Source organism: Colossoma macropomum, unplaced genomic scaffold (assembly GCF_904425465.1).
Source record: "Colossoma macropomum unplaced genomic scaffold, Colossoma_macropomum, whole genome shotgun sequence".
In the NCBI taxonomy this organism is placed as follows: domain Eukaryota; kingdom Metazoa; phylum Chordata; class Actinopteri; order Characiformes; family Serrasalmidae; genus Colossoma; species Colossoma macropomum.
Genome location: NW_023494805.1, coordinates 10,741,581 through 10,759,020, shown reverse-complemented (window position 1 = coordinate 10,759,020; position 17,440 = coordinate 10,741,581). Strand labels below are relative to the sequence as shown.

The following is a 17,440-nucleotide window of genomic DNA, read 5'->3' as shown; positions in this document are numbered from 1 at the left end:
GATTCCCTGTTTAACAGTCTCTGCCACAGAAAGAAATGTATTTCTCTCTCATGAGATTGTTTCGGTTTAAAAAAAAAATAGGAAAGTTAAAACATGAAAGGAAAAATATCGCTGACGGTGATTTTTTTTTCAAAATAAAAGTCCCATTAGGCCAATGGCCGTCTTTGCAAACGCGGGCTCGCAAACACTTACTTTTGTTAATTTTTTTATATATATGGTTAGTTTATAAAAGCAATATTATTATGATAAAAATGTGGATTTTCCGTGCTAAACAGGCGGCCACAGATTCGCCTCCAGAACAAACACGCACAGGCGGGTCCGGTGACGTCACGTCCGCCAGCCAAATGTCCGGGAGGTTTTTTCAGCGCTTCAAAAATACCGGCGGTGCTACTGAAGACTGTGTGTGTTTATTTATACACCGACAGATTTGATACGGTTGCGGCTTTGAAAACAACAACAAAAAAAATAATTAAAGACTGTGATTTTTTTTTCAAAACAAAAGAACCTGTGGATTAATGACATTCCTTTTTTCTTCATTTCCTTCTTTTTCCCCTTCTTTTCTTCTTTCCTTTCCTTTTCCCATCTTTTCTTTTTCTTTTCTTCTTTTTTTTAAAATTTAGTTCTCAAAATCACAAATTTCATACACCCTTAATGTATGTGATGAGTAAGGGAGTGGCTTTTAGACTAAATCTCTTTAACTAATCTTCTTTTAAAGTCTACAGATCAACTCAACACGATTAAGCAAATACACAATAGAAAAATGAGAGTTCAGTGGATTCTGTGGGCCCTTTACAAAAGACACATCCCTGAGTCACATCGAAAAATTTACTAATAGTACCATCAAGCAGGGAATCACAGAAAAAATGTCACTGACTGAGATTTTTTCAAAACGATCGTGTGGATTACTGATCGTCTTTTTTTTTTAAACAAAAGACCACGTGGATTAATGACCATCTTTTTTCCCCTCTTTCTCTTCCTATTTCTCTTCTTTTCCTTCTTTTTTCTTTTATATTATTTTTTCTTCTACTTTTTCTCATTTCACATAAGATATATGTATCTTCTGGTGCTTTATTAACCAGCTGAGGTTGGCCACAGCCACACCATACATACCTTATACATACATATATATATATTATATATATACATATATATATATATATTATATATATATATATACACCATACATACTTTGAAAAGTCTCTCTCTCCCTCTCACCCCACCCTCACCCCACCCTCACCACCACATTCAGCACTCAATAGCAGTAATGTTAACCAATCAGCACTCAGTAGCAGGAATGATAACCAACCAGCACTCAGTAGCAGGAATGTTAACCAATCAGCACTCAGTAGCAGTAATGATAACCAACCAGCACGCAGTAGCAGGAATGATAACCAACCAGCACGCAGTAACAGTAATGTTAACCAATCAGCACTCACTAGCAGTAATGATAACCAATCAGCACTCACTAGCAGTAATGTTAACCAATCAGCACTCAGTAGCAGTAATGATAACCAATCAGCACTCAATAGCAGTAATGATAACCAATCAGCACTCACTAACAGTAATGTTAACCAATCAGCACTCAATAGCAGTAATGATAACCAATCAGCACTCAGTAGCAGTAATGATAACCAATCAGCTCTCAGTAGCAGTGAAGGACAGGTAAGTATTCTTTGCTCTTTTAATGAAATACATCCTACTTTATAAAATCACAGAAATGTCTGAACAGATGGTTAAAAGCTATTTTAACTTTTCGTTTTTAGCTGTTTAGCTCCATCCACGCCCATTTATTGAGGGTTCGCTCGCGGGCGCCCTCTGGCGTTTCGCAGTCATATTTCGAATATAACGGGAGAAATAGGAAGCGGATCCGCCGGTGGGTCAATTTTATCGCCCCACCGCGGCGCTGTGTTTAATTTAATCTCCTCCAGCAGCAGCAGCGGTGCGTTTCGGAAGGAGCAGAGCTGCGGATCCACCATGAGGGCTCTCTGCCTCCGGCTGACCGCAGAAACCGAGCTAAGGGACAGCCGGGCATCTCCGCTCCAGCGTCTGCAGTGATTAGACCGACTTCCACACCGCAGTAACTCCGCTATAGTGCACCGCGGGGATGCGTAGTGATGTCTAGTGCTGCTGCGTGGTGGCCATTTGGATTAAACACAGCATCCCGCATTAATATCCGTGTGTTTTCGAAATGACGGGGGACACGATTTACAGCCTGCGCAGAGACACGGCTCACAGCGAGCACCAGAACACACTGGAACCGCTCCAGATCTCAGCAGCAGCAGAGCGACTGAAAGGAGGCAACAACAACCACGTCTACAACAACAACAACAACCAGTGCAGGCAGAGCAGCAAGAAGAGCCCCGCCGTCGGTGTGACTGCCTCGTCCGGATTCCCCGTCCATGAGTGTGTTTATAAGGGCGACGTGCGGCGGCTCTCCTCGTTAATCCGCACTGAAAACATCGCCCAGAAGGACGTACACGGTGAGATTTTCGCGAGGCTGAAGTTGGGCTTTCCCGTTCCACCTTAAATGGTTCTGCACCATTTAAGCTGGAACGGGAAAATTCGATCAAGGAGCTGGCGAATGTGTTGCCCTGGAAACGGCTGCAGCGGCTACACGTACATTCAGACACGGGCCGGTTATATAACGCTGTTTTAGCCGTTCATTCACCGTGTTTTCGTATTAGAAGTTCAGTTTGAATAAGTAAAATTTTATTAGTGATATGCAAATTATTAAAATAATGGAGTTGGGCGTGTAAAAATAACCTCACACGTCAGATTTTGCTGGAAATCGAGTTGTTACTCGTAAAAATGTAGTGTAAGAACTGGACTTGTACGTGTAAGAGTTCAGATTTCGCTAGTGACAAATCAGTTATACACTCTTAAAAAAGATGGTTCTCCACTCAGAGAACCTTTTGCATGATTAAGGGGTTCTTTTAATCACGAAATTGTTCTTCAGATCGATGGAGAATGTGCTGCAGATGGTTCTATATAGCACCAAAAAGGGTTCCTCTGTTCTTACAAGCTTGTCATCATAATAACAGAACCCTTCTTGGTGCTATATAGAACCATTTTCAAAAAGGTGCTATATAGAACCATCTGCAGCACATTTTCCATTAATCTGAAGAACTATGTCATGATGCAAAGAACCCTTTAATCACGCAAAAGGTTCTTTGAGTATTAATGGTTCTATAGAGAACCATTTTCTTTACTAAAGAACCCTTGAAGAGCCATCTTTTTTAAGAGTGTAGAATAATAACGTGATAAATGTCATTTTTACTTTACTTGTGACAATAGAATTATCACATGTAGCTAATTAATATTAGTAACAACTGTTTCTCCCATTATAATGAATGTGTTTTTTCTTACTAGTGAGAACAGAAATAGTAACCTACATGCTAAAATAGCTAAAATATCATTTATACTAGTAAAATTGCCATTCCGTTTATTATTGATGCCAAAACATTTTCGCTTGTTCAAATTGAATTTCAGATTTGATTTGGATTAAAATCTAAAAACGACACTCCTAAATCAAAACCTTTTTTAAGTTTATTAGCTTTACACAATCACAAAGCAGGTTAATGTTTGGGGAAACCAAATAGAGCAAATATGAAAAAAAAACTCATGATCAGGCCTGATTAGAAGAGTTTACGACCACTTAACGTTCGATTTTCAGTCAGAAGTAAACACTGTCTGTCTGTTCTGATTTAACTCCCAGCTCCTGATAACAGGTAGCTGCTCTATCCGCAGCTAAAACAGGAAGCATTGCCAGATAAATATGGTTTAGGTAATTCAGACCTTGGAATGAATGTGTTTTACATCATAATTACCAGCAGTGTCTCGATGACTCTCCGTTTTCCACAGGAAATACACCCCTCCACCTGGCTGTGATGTTGGGTCATAAAGGTGAGTGTTTCACCAGCAGCAAAATACGCCCACAGGTTCAGAGCAATCATTTTATAAACAGTTTCTACAGTAAACATGCTTTTTTGTTACTGTGCTGGTATATGTAAAATACCTTGTTTCTGATTGGCTGCCCTGTGTTGTACCTCATTGAAACAGCAGTCTGTGCCAAAACATTCTGTTTAACTTCAGCGTGATTGGGTGGGGCTTGAAAAGCTTGTGGTGCTGGTCTGATGATTTACTTCAATGCTTTGTTTCTCTTTCAGAGTGTGCACATCTGCTTCTGGCCCACAATGCACCTGTGAAAGTGAAGAATGCCCTCGGGTGGAGCCCCCTTGCCGAGGCCATCAGCTATGGGGACAGACAAATGAGTAAGTGGCAGTAAGACCACAGAGATGTAGCTGGGATCTAGTGCAAAAATTGCCTACAATTAAAGGAGAATTCCACCAATTTTTCAAAATTACTACATAATTCAGTTGTTACGATGTAAACAAAGTCATTCAGAGTGCTTTGATATGAAATGGGTCATTATAGAGAAACATTTTTACACGGTGCTGAGTCACATATATAGCTGTTTATTTACAAATATAGCCATTTTGTTTACTATCCACAACCACCAGTGAACCTGTACATGCTTATGACTTTTTATATGTAATGTTACTGTAATGTTTATATGTAATGCTAATGATAGTAAAATAGTGGTAAATCTGAATTTTTTTTTTAAGTTTTCTTTGGAGACTATTTGCCTTGCAGTGTCCTGCGTAAATCAACTATAGTAAAACAAATTTTAAAAATTTGCTAGAATTTCCCTTTAGTAAAAAAACACTGCAATTTGCATGTTTACTCGCTATTGGTATTCTAATAGTTAAAATACATTATTAAGATTGTGTAAGTAGAGATATAGGCGTTAGAGTCCCAGTGTGGTTGCCCTGTCTGCACTGCCAGTCGTTAGGCCACTGAGCCGCGGCCACGGCAGTGTACAGTTTATTTTTTCCCTGTTCTGACCTGCATGCTTTATCTCATCAAGGGCTTGAGAATTAGCTAATGAATTGAGTCAGCAGGTTTAAAACCGGAAAACATTAGACTGTTGTGACACTCCATGTATGTTATTGCTTGGACACAGCGCAGTCGTTCTGTCCACTAGACAAGCTTTATTTCAGTTCTGACTGGTGGACGTTGCCTCTGATCTCTAGTGAGGAAGTCTGGTGTAGGGCTGCAGCTAAAGATTATCGTATAATTGATTAATCCATCAACTGTTAGTTGATTCACTGACTAATTGAATCATTTACATTCAGCCATTTCCTCTCGTTTGGCATTGTCAAAGTTCTGCCGATTTCTCTTTTTTCATCATGGATCTAAACCAGGGCTGCTCAACATGGGGGCCACAAGCCAATTTTGGCCTGCAAAGACTTTCGATTTGGCCTGTCTGAAAGATTTGATTTTATAAAGTACTTTTAGAAACAATACATATAGTGTAAAATAAAATAAAATAAAAAATAAAATTTATTTTACGCTATATTTAAAATTTAACTGAATTAAAATGTAATGTAATTAAAAAAAAAAACTTAAGGCTAACAAGGTGCTCGGCTAGTGCGCCCAGGCACAAGCTTGACGTCACACAGTTTGGGCACCCCTAACTTAAACAATAGGCTCATTGCAACCCTATCCTGTAATACTATGCACAAGGTGCTATTTCTCTTTATTAAAAAGTGATATATAGCAGAACAGCTTTGAATGTGTGATATGCTTCTTTGCTTTTAATGTAAGTTAATGTAAAGGTCTTTAATTCCAAGCAGTTCTGGACCATGTCTGTTGGTCCATTAAAAGTCTTTCTATGATATATTAATGCACACTCTCACCCTCAGCATGAGTTAGTGACCATTCCTTGCACCACTGCAGTTGCTATGCAGGACGAGGAAGGAGACTCTTTATATAAGGGTCGTATTTCATTTGCTGACAAAGGTGTTTTTAGTGTCCTTTATGGTTACCTGAGTTTGTGCCTGCGGCTGTGAGCGGTTGGTTTATTCCATGACTAAAGGAGTAACAGGGGAGACTGGAGCCCTATAACTTACATACAGTGGCATCTATGACATTCTGTGACATTTCCTTTACACTAGTTATTATAACTATGTGTGTACTGAAAGTAGGAGTAACATACAATAATACATCCAAAAAAGTTGGGATGCTGTGCAGAATGTAAATAAAAACAGAGTGAAATGATGTGCAAATCATTTAGACCCTCTATTTAATCAAAAATAGTACAAAGACAGCATATCAAATGTTGAAACTGAGAAGTTGTATTGTTTTTGAAAAAGATGCCCATTTTGAATTTGATGCCAGCAACACATTTTAAAACAGTTGGGATGGAGGCAACAAAAGACTGGTGAAGTTATTTGGTAAAGTTAAAAAAACACCTGGTGGAACATGCCACAGCTGATTAGGTTAATTGGCCACAGGTCAGTAACATGATCGGGTATAAAAAGGGCATCCCAGAGAGGCTGAGTCTTTCAGTACAGTAAAGATGGGAAGGGGTTCACCACTCTGTGAAAGACGTTTCTCAACATAAATTAGCAAAGAACTCGGGTGTTTCATCATCTAGGCTACATAATTTTAAAAGATTCAGAGAGTCCAGAGAAATCACTGTATGAAAGGGACAAGGCTGAAAACCAGTATTGGCTGGTTGTGATCTTTAGGCCTTCAGGCGGCACTGCACTGAAAAATAGAATTGATTCCGTCGTGCATGGGCTCAGGAGCACTTCCGAAAACCATTGTCTTTAAGCACAGTTTGTCGCTGCATCCGCAAATGCAAGTTAAAACTCTACCATGCAAAGAAGAAACCATATATAAACAGGATACAGAAACGCTACCGCCTTCTCTGGGCTTCAGCTCATTTAAGATGGACTGAGGTGGAGTGGAAAAGTGTCCTGTGGTCTGAAGAATCAGAATGTGAGATTTGATTTGGAAATCATGGACACAGCATCCTTCGGGCTAAAGAGGAGAGGAGCCACCTTGTTATCAGTGCACAGTTCAAAAGCCAGCATCTGTGATGGTACAGGGGTGCAGTAGTTCACATGGCATGGGTGACTGGCACATCTGGGAAGACAGCATTAATGCTGAATGATATATACAGTTTTTGGTAACATGCTGCCATCCAGACGATGTTTGTTACAGGAAAGGCCTTGCTTATTTCAGTAAGGCAATATCTAGCTATGTATTGCACGTATTAAACGCCTGCACGCCTGCAGTCCAGTCCTGTCACCCACTGACAACATGTGGTGCGTTATGAAGCAAAAAATATGACAAATGAGACCCCGAACTGTTGAGCATCTGAAATCCTATATCAAACAAGAATGGGAAAAAAAAATTCACTTTCATAACAACAGTAATTGGTCTACTCAGTTCTCAAATGCCTACAGAGTGTTGTTAAAAGAAGAGGTGATGCAGCACAGTGGTAAATATGGCCCTGTCCTTCAACTTTTTTGGAACGTGTTGCTGGCATCAGTTTCAAAATGGATATATATTTTTTGAAAAACAATACCATTTTTCAGTTTCTACATAAATTCACGAATAAAATAATATCACACATAAAATCATAATGTTTTTCATTAAAACACAAAAAGGTTTAATCACAGAAAAGATGTTTCGATAATAGCTGATCTTAATATTACACACTGATTTTTGACTTTGTGACACATTTACTTCAAAACAATGGGATTTAACTGCTCACCATGTGGCCATTAGGGACAGGGGACAAGGACAGGACAGGGATTAAAGCTCTGTGTTTCGGTAGCGACATGACACCTCGGACAGCACATATTAAAAATTAAAAAAAAGTAAGTATTATTAAATAAGTATTGAAATATTTGAAATTTAGAAATTAGGATTTGGGACAAACACCTCCCAATATAAAGTATTATATAAATGATGATGTTGTATATATTTGTCTCATTACTATGTCAATTAAAATCTTAGTTTTAAATAGGACAGATTTAAATATAATAGGATTTATGTAGAATAGATTTTTATTTAGAATGGCCAATGGGGGTCCTGATAAAGAAGCTGAACCATCAGCAGTCTATGCCGTTTTTATGTTACTAGACTGTATGTCTATGTGTGTACTGGGGGAATCCTGTCCTGTATTAATGTATTCCTCTCCCTGTTCTAGTCACAGCGTTACTGCGGAAGCTGAAACAGCAGTCTAGAGAAAACGTGGAGAACAAAAGGCCTCGGCTGCTCAAAGCACTGTGGGAGGTAAAACACACACACACACACACACACACACACACACACACACACACACACACACAGTGTTTTACACAGCAGGATTCTGTAGTTTCAGCAGAAAATAAACAACTATGGCATTTTGTAAAATCAGTAAGCAGGAATTCAAGCCTGCACAGCCTAAAATGCCTTCATATTTGTCTTTTCTGCCCAATATTCAATATTCTTTTTTAATAATATTTCAAATAATGCTGTTTTTTCATAACTTCATAGCTTGGGGACTTTTACCTGGAGCTGCACTGGGACTTTCAGAGTTGGGGTGAGTGTGGTATCACTATGCAGTTACTCTAGACACCTAAACCTGTGAGGACATTTTCAGCATCAAAGCTGACACTAACACACTGTTCTGCTCTGTAGGTTTTATGGCTGTTCATTGAATATGTATTCCATCATTTTCCCATTGGAATGTTGCTGAGTGAATATAGTACAAATTGCACAGTTACTAATTTTGACTAGTTGACAAGGCATTCAAAAACGTATTAGACTAGTCGTATTACTATGTGGGACGTCAGTGAAGGTAGTTAGTTAATAGCTTGCTAATAGGGGCTGGGCTGGCAGAGGCTGCAGATTGAGGTGTGAGATGTGCTTTGCTGAAAAGTTCTCAGTAAGTTTGAGATTCAGACACTCTGCCTGCAGTAGTAAATGGCTGTCTGATGTAAACTGCATGCTAAAATTACCACAGCTCTCAGAATCTCACCTCTCACTGAGAATTTGAACTGGCTCTGGCTATCTGCGCTTCTGTGCACTGGTTTATCAGTCTGATGTGTTTCACATCAGACCTAGACACTGAACCAGGAAACATTCATGCTATTCCATTTTTTAAAAAGATCCTGAATTTTGTCTGAAGCTGTGGATGGAAAGTAAACAACATACATCTGTGACTGGTCATTTTGTGTGTCAGGGGCACTGGTTCTCGCAACCTACAAGCTCTGGCTTTCAAGCCTACTCTGTTTGCAGTGCAGTTGGTTTAATTTCCTGTAGTATTTCACCACAAATAAAGTACTTTAGGCTTTGTGACCTTCAGACAACTAATTTCTGTTGTGCCTACAGCGCCAACTAGTGGATTTATTAGTCAGCCAGTGTATGCAACCTAGCATACCTAGCATATAGTGTACAGTCACATCTGCCTTGCGGTTGGATCAGTTTACGTCTTGACTTTGGAATTGGTCAAGGAACAGCATCCCTTTTTAGCACGTCATGTTGGTCAAGTTTTGTGCCATTTAGCATGAGTTCTCTGCAGCACATGCAGAGCTCCATAATTCTGCTAAACAGTTTTTGTCCTTGCACAATTTGACTTTTCCTCTCTTCTTTTCAGTGCCTCTTCTATCGCGAATTTTGCCATCCGATGCCTGCAAAATCTACAAGCAGGGACTCAATATCAGGTAGCTTTTACTGACACTTTTGTAACGCTAACACTGGTTCTGACTCTGTATGTGCATGACAGATCCAGTTTTTAAAGATTGAGTAGTAACTGAATAGTGTAACTGATCACAAATAACTCAAGAATTGAGTAATTGAGCTGCTGGTGGGCTCTGCAGGTTAGACACCACACTTGTGGACTTCAGTGACAGGAAGTGCCAGAGAGGCGACCTCAGCTTCATCTTTAACGGAGAAGCACCACCTGCCGAGGCCTTCATCGTCCTGGACAACGAACACAAGGTGTACCAGAGAATTCATCATGAGGTGAGAAGTAGTGAATTCCAGGGAATTTACCAGATTAACCCCTTAAATACACAGGGCTCGGGCTTACTCTTCAATTACTCACTTTCATAACCAGATAGCTTCAGGGCCAGTTCTGTGTCGGTGCAAATGCATGCATTACACACTCAGTTTGAATTTGTGCATGATCAGTTGAAGTTTCGGGAAAATACATTTAAACAGCCTGCCTAACTCTTAGGTAGGATCAGTGCTCTGGTGGTGTACTTTGAAGACTAATTCGGCACTTGTACAACTGATGAAGTCTGAGACGTTTGTGCATTCTCGATCAATATAAAAATTTATCAGACATAACTAGCACCATTTTTTAGCCAATGCTACTTGAATATCTCTGTTGTGTTTTTTTTTTTTTTTTTTTGCTTAGTAAAATCCACAAATTAGCAATTTATGTGATAATCTCTGCAATAGAGGTGGGCGATATGGCAATATGTAATATTATGATACTTCAGGAAGTTTTTATGAAACACAGTGTGTCACAAGATTTATTTTTTCTGACATCTGATACATTAGAACAGACAAAGTTGTGCCACATTTTAAAATTACTATCAAAACTATAATTCCAATTACTTATATTCAACATTTCACACACTGCGCTGCACTAAATCCCATTAAACAGGACTAATTATACTCTTTTTTTAATCAAACATGCAGTTCTTTTTAAGTACTGACCATATCCACAACATGGTCAGAAAAGTGTACTGTGACATATAGTGATGTAATTTATCACCATAATGATAAATATTGTCATATCACCCAACTAATCTCTGCACATCAGCCATTGAAGTGTGGAATATTCCATTAATTTCATGAACTTATTAATTTTTTAATCATATAGTCATGAATAAATGGCAGCTGTGTATTTTATTATATTTTTTTAAAAAAATCATGCACTTCTCTAGCGTGCATCCCTGTTTATTTTTCATGTACCCCCAGTAATTTAGCTCTGGAACTAGACCTGCATAGCTTGCAAACTGATTTCATAGTAGTTACTAAATAATTTATATTACTGAATAGACTAATAGATGAATAATAAGCCTCCGTGTTAAGAGGTTATTTGTTTTCTATACTTCCTTGTACACAAATCTGAACTTTAAAACAAGTTGTGTTTCACAAGACGGGGTTTCTCAGTTTTACTCTATAATTTAAGCTCCAGTTGAGGACTTTCCAGTACAAACACCTCCTACCTCTTTTCCTGTTGGACGGGCTTGACTTTTAGTTAGGTGTATCTGGTTAACTGTGAAATCCTACATTGTGATACTCTTCAGGTTGACAAATTAAAGGATATATACTGTATATGCTGTACAGGCCGTTTAGAGCACTTTTCCTTGCCCTTCCCGCTTCTCTCCAGGATACGGAAATGGATACAGAGGAGGAGGTGGATATTCTGATGAGCAGCGATATCTACTCAGCCACTCTCTCCACCAAGTCCATCTCTTTCGCCCGCAGTCAGATCGGCTGGCTCTTCAGGGAGGACAAGACGGTAATCATTTCAGCCTAAATATGTCAGCATGGTAGACAGTGGGATTCAGGTTTGATTTGCAGCTTGTTGTGCAGATATAATTGCTATTGTGCTCACAGTTGAGTTTCTTGAAGACCGTAAAAGTTACGCAGCGTCTTGTCTCATCAGTAGAAGCATGTTAAGCTTCATAATCTTCTGGCTTAATGATCCCCACAGCCCTTGGGATCAGTCGCAGGTTGCTGTGATGGTCACGCAATGGGAAAAATTCCTCCTGCTGTGTTAAGATTTTGAACTGAATGGGAATATTTTTTAAAAGTGCTTACAGGTTGCAGATTTTGTCATTGTCCTCAGTGGTTTTTCAGCACAACAAAAAGCTAAAATTAAAGACCTTGGAGCATCACTAGATGCTAGTTTATCATTTGAGTCCTTTTTGAGTGCCCAGTAATATCTCTAAGACTGTGTTTTATTACTTAAGAAACATAAGACACATACTAAACCTACAGGGTGCTGAGAAGTTAGTCCCTGCATTCACACCTATTAGATTAGACTACTGTAACATGTTATTGGCTGGTTGCCCTGCCTGTATCTCTAAATAGTCTCTAGCTAATTCAGAAAGCAGCAACCTGTGTGCTTGCAGGAAAAGAACATCTGAGCATATTTCTCTGGTCTCATTCACTCTATACTGGATTCCTGTTCTGTGTTGATTATAAGTTCTTGTTTATAACATTCAAAGCTCTTAATGGCTGAGCTTACCTGTCCAGACTGCTTAGCTCAGCTGAGGCAGGCTTACTGCAAACCCTAAAGATCACTTACCACTCAGTTGGTGGAAGATCCTTTTCTTATATAGCTCCTAAACTTTGGAAGAGCATTCCTGAAAACATTAGGAATATAACCTTGCTAGGTTTTTTTAAACCCAGATTAAAAACAGATTTGTTTAGGCTTGCCTAGATTATTTTGGCTCATTTTCTCATATTTGTAATTGTGCAGTTATTTCATTTAGATTGTGGTGTTTTGTCTTTACAGTGTTTGACTTCCTGTGAGAATGTGTAATTAAATTTGGAAATCACAATATATCTGCTCAATAAAGAATAATAATAATAATAATAATAATAATAATATTATTATTATTATTATTATTATTATTATTATTATTATTATTATTATTATATCTGTTTTTACCTAAGCCCACAATAAGTGCTCACTTTTGTGCATTGCAGGAGAAGGTAGGGAACTTTGTGGGAGATTTCTACACAGTGAAGGGTCTGGTTTTGGAGTCCAGGAAGAGGCGAGAACACCTCAGTGAGGAGGACATTCTGCGCAATAAAGCCATCATGGAGAGCCTGAGCAAAGGAGGCAGTCTTGCAGAGCAGACCTTCGAGGTGAGCTTTGGATGAGATGATATGAGAGTCGATACACAGCTATGTTTGAATTTATGATGGTTTGCCAGATACAACCAGGATACATAGAGAAATGTTGTGCCATGTTATTCACACTTTTTATGTGGGAACGATTTGGATGAAAAGCAACACGTCACATGCGAAAACTGTCGGAAATCTAGAGTCATAATTGTAATTTTACTATACATTATAACATAAGAGAACCGTCAAGGTGCTCTAGGGCTTCAGAGAAGGCCTAACAATTTCTGCTAGCTTATAAAAATGTTTAGTTAATCAGAAATGGGTTTTCTCTGTGTTATCTCAGTTGATGTAACTAATGAAGTGAGGCCTAACGTTAAACATAATAACAAAGTCACAGTGGAATCTTAAGTATCAAGTTTTTTTATATATATATGAGATTGTATTGGGGAAGGACTCAGAGCTTCACAGCTTGTTCAGAAGGCTGACAGCCTGTGGGTAGGAACTGTTCATTAGCCAGGTTGTTCTAGCCTGGATGCTGCAGTATCTCCTGCCTGATGGCAGTATGGTGAACAGGCCGTGTGCTGTGTGACTACTGTCCAACTAGAATCTGCAGATCATGTTGTGATTTTTAAATGAGTGGGGTCGATTTTGTTAGAAAAATGTCACCATAGGCCTTCTAGAAGTCCTAGATAAGTCACTGACTGTGAGTAATTAATGAGTTTTTAGTAACAGAAAACAGCGGCCACAGCTCTATCCAAGACTCTACTCAGAGTCACTGTCAAACTGCTACAAGGTAAACTGTATACTAATATTTAGGTCATGTGTTTAAAGTAAAACGCAGAATGTCCTTTAGAAGCTTCAAGTATCTGTTAATCTAGAACTGCCAAACAATGTTCATGTGAAAAGCCATCTTTGGGGGGGGCTGAATCGAAGCTCTAATAGTCATGATTTTCCACTGCATAATTATTACATAATTACATAGTTATTTACATTCACATTAGATGTATTCTTAACAAAACAAGTACACAGAATTTTTTTTCCGTTAAATTATAGAATTTAAATTAAATCTCCTCTTTGACTCGCGAGCACTCGCAAGCATTTTTGGCCGAACTTCTCTGCTTATTTCAGTGAGCTATAATTAAACAACATGTAAGAAGAGGTGACTCATGGCATATACACCATGGGGCACCTTAGAGGGTTAAATGAAAAGTCAAAAACTCTAAAAATAAAATATATTTTATTTTTCTGTCTGAATTTGTTCCACAGCCTGTCAGAAGACAGTCACTCTCTGCCCCTGAGCCCAACACACTGTCCTGGGAGGAATACATCTCGGCAGAAGTGGGACAGTAAGTCACAGCACTTCAACTGTCACTTAAATCATCTCTAGCTTCTTGCATTCTGCTTTTTGCTGACTTTGCGCAGATGAAACAGAAATCAGATCCCAGTCCGAGAGTGCAGTAGTTCACAGCACACTTCAGTGGTTTTCATGGATTGAACAAATTTGTAAACATTGCAGATGTTGTTTTAGTATTTTGTCTTCTGCAGTGTGATATGTGTGGATGTTTGTCACAGGGCTCCTCCTCTGGGCCGAGAACAGGTGTGTAAGGAGAGCAGGAAAAATTTCAAGGCGACCGTAGCCATGAGCCGAGACTTTCCACTGGGCATCGAATCGTAAGTGCATTTTCTCAGTGCTTCGGGGTAAAGATATACTCCAATTACAGAATAAAGTGGTAACATTTTACATTAAAGACTCACTTCATGTCATTGTTGTCATATTTCCAAAATGGTAACTTGTAATCGAAGTCAATGTAACAGGACTTTTTCCAAGTCATTTTTGACCATTTCTGTTAATCCATTTGTCATTAAATTTAAACACAATGCACAGAGTAACTGGTATTCTCAAATTATGGAAAAGAGTAAAAAAAAAACACAACAAAAGTGGAGTTGGAAAGTTTTTTTGTGGTAGCAATGATGTATAAGAGCCTTCAGTTGGTAACACGAAACATATTTTGTGATTTTAAGGGTTTTGTGTAGTCATTTAGAACAGAAATAATAATAATAATAATAATAATAATATATCTTGATTTATAGAGATTTTTTATGCTGGTGGCCGCTCAAGTGCTTTAAAGACAGGTGATAAAGCTTAATAGTAATAGAAGGAACTATGAGTATTAAAGAAAATTGTTTGATATTTGATTTTATGATTAGTCTGTGAAACTGAAAAACAAAGCTATTTCTTGATTTTTCCACTGACAATAACAGAACCAGAAGCAAGAATCGACCCATTTGCTGTTTTTCTGTACTGGTTTTTAAAATGAAAATCAAATGAACAGAAGGTACACGGACCTTCACAGCAGGGGGATCTGGCCCCTCATTGCTCATTAGCAGCTCAACACAGTCACATCATTTCACACTCAGAGAGATAACAGTGTCCTAGTTAATCTGATAACAGAAGTATTTTATTTGGTTATATTGTTTATAAATATCAGTTTCCCTTCTGCTGATAGAGTGGCTACTAACAGGCCTGCAGAAAGAGGCTACGTAATAGTCAGTAGCTACAGTAGATGACAGTAATGTACCAGTATTAGTCAAAATTTCATACTATCAATAGAAGAAAATTTAGTTATTTTAAATGCTTTAAGAAATCCATGCTTGACTGTTGGCATATGTGCTTGGTAAGGTTTTGTTGATTGTTCATAAAGTTGTGATGAACAGCGATAAGTGATTCAGTAAAAAGAGTGTTCCAAACCTTCTAAAGCTCAGGCACAAAAACAAGGAACATTTTCTTTACAACAAAACCTTTTTCCCAAAAACAGAGATTTCAGTGCACAAAGATATGATGTGAAATTCATTGGAGTGTGCTTGCTTTTCTAGCTTGCTGAATGTATTGGAGGTCATTGCCCCCTTCAAACACTTCAACAAACTCAGAGAATTCGTTCAGATGAAGCTTCCTCCGGGATTTCCAGTCAAACTCGGTAAGGGTACACTCTCGATTTGATTTGAACCGCTTGACAGTTAATATCTGCAAGTGGGGATCCACATCATCACTAACACAGAAGACAGTTCTGTTCCAAGTTCCCTGCTTTTTCCGGTTACCGGTTTGGTGCTTTTCTGATTGACATCATGAAACTCGAAGGAGGCATTAACTTTCTTTTTCTCCACATGTCTGAATTTTAAGACGTCCCAGTGTTTCCGACCATCACGGCCACGGTGACGTTTCAGGAGTTCCGCTACACTGAGTTTGAAGAGTCCGTCTTCACCATCCCTGCCGATTATAAAGAAGACCCTAACCGATTCCCTGACCTTTAGCCTCTTGGTTAGCAATCTATAAGCCTGTCCCAGAAGGCACACTGAGCCCTGCGGCCCTCCTCCATGTCCACGCTTTGGTGACGGCAACAATGTACGGATGTATAGCGCTAAAGACCTTTAAGGACATAAGGGCACTAGGTATAAAGTGCACATTTGAGACAGATCCATGTGATATACAGACTATGCATATACAATAGGGAAGGACAGATCTCAGATCGCCCCCTGCTGTTTGTGGTCAAAACTTAACCGTGTATTGGAATTGATACAAAACAGTAAATCAAGTTAATATTTAATGTCTTTCGCCAAAAATATGTTATTGTCATTATACCTGGTAAAATAACGGGCGGCATCATTGCATCATTAGAAACATGAGGAGTATTATGTTCAGTATTTCGGGTAACGAGCTGGTTTGGGTCAGTTTCAGACAGAATTTTGCTATCTATCTATATATATATATATATATATATATATATATATATATATATATATATATATATATATATATATACATACCTGGGACGCAAAACTTCATGTGTTTCGGGTCGGGTCAGGTTTTGACAAAATATTGTCTGGCTTGGGTCAGGTTCTGACTCAAATCTTAACAGCTTGATGTTGGATTCAGACAGCAAGGTTTCAGGCTGTACTTAACTGGGCCAAAATTTGTGGTCCAGTTAAAGCTTTAATGCACATTGGAGCTTGTACAGCAATAAAGTGTGGAGTCTTACCCACATTCATTTTTTTTTATATTATTTATCAGAATCAGACTGTATGAGCACAAACAGCAGATGATGTAGGTCTGTACTTTTCCTCCCCATATCCAGCCAAAGTATGTTAGTGATCATACTTTTACTTGCATAATTTTTTAAATGAGCAAACTTGGTTATATACAGTGGCCCAATCCAGATTAAATATGTAACATAGCTTAATGATTAATTACACCGATAAATGCATTTTATCTCACCCCTGTATGTCATCCTCTCTGTCATGTTGGCTAGGCAGCTGTAAGCAAACTTTGATTGGAACCTGTATCAAGAGGAATTTTGATTCAAACACTGTTGCTGAGTCTACAATGATGTGATTTGCACCAAAGGCCGCAATATGGTTGCATAGAGGACGCTTATGAACACCTTACCTCGTGTGCAAATGAGGACCTCAGAACAGCAGTGTGCCAACTGGGACAAGGCTTATAGAGATCTTACACCATCAACTAAAACATTATTATATATCTTTTTGTTTGATTATCTCGATATAAAAGGGATAGACCTCCTAACCTCAGTCATTTGTGGTGAAACCACTCTTTATTTTTGTCATTTGCTTCAGTGAAAACTGTGAACAGTATCTGTGTGTGTGTGTGTTTATGTGTGTGTGTGTGTGTGTTTGTGTGTATGCTGCGTGTGTTGTGAGGAAATGGATCGTG

General features: G+C 38.7%; 1 protein-coding gene across 1 annotated transcript; it reads left to right on the top strand.

The window, feature by feature from the left end:
- The first annotated feature begins 1,855 nt into the window (after positions 1 to 1,855).
- Positions 1,856 to 16,453, top strand: LOC118826419 (ankyrin repeat domain-containing protein 13C-like). The gene is made up of 13 exons (XM_036597382.1): positions 1,856 to 2,480; positions 3,862 to 3,903; positions 4,167 to 4,271; positions 8,066 to 8,151; positions 8,395 to 8,440; positions 9,497 to 9,563; positions 9,720 to 9,864; positions 11,246 to 11,377; positions 12,574 to 12,735; positions 13,981 to 14,060; positions 14,287 to 14,385; positions 15,589 to 15,689; positions 15,893 to 16,453. The coding sequence occupies exons 1-13, from the start codon at positions 2,189 to 2,191 to the stop codon at positions 16,021 to 16,023; spliced, it is 1,488 nt and encodes a 495-aa protein (XP_036453275.1). The 5' UTR covers positions 1,856 to 2,188; the 3' UTR covers positions 16,024 to 16,453.
- Positions 16,454 to 17,440: the final 987 nt, after the last annotated feature.

Bases quoted from the DNA above. Each gene is read 5' to 3' on its own strand.
- LOC118826419 (XM_036597382.1), top strand. From the start codon at position 2,189: ATGACGGGGGACACGATTTACAGCCTGCGCAGAGACACGGCTCACAGC. The intron at 3,904-4,166 runs GTGAGTGTTTCA...TTTCTCTTTCAG, and splicing joins TGTGATGTTGGGTCATAAAG to AGTGTGCACATCTGCTTCTG. The intron at 14,386-15,588 runs GTAAGTGCATTT...TTGCTTTTCTAG, and splicing joins TTTCCACTGGGCATCGAATC to CTTGCTGAATGTATTGGAGG.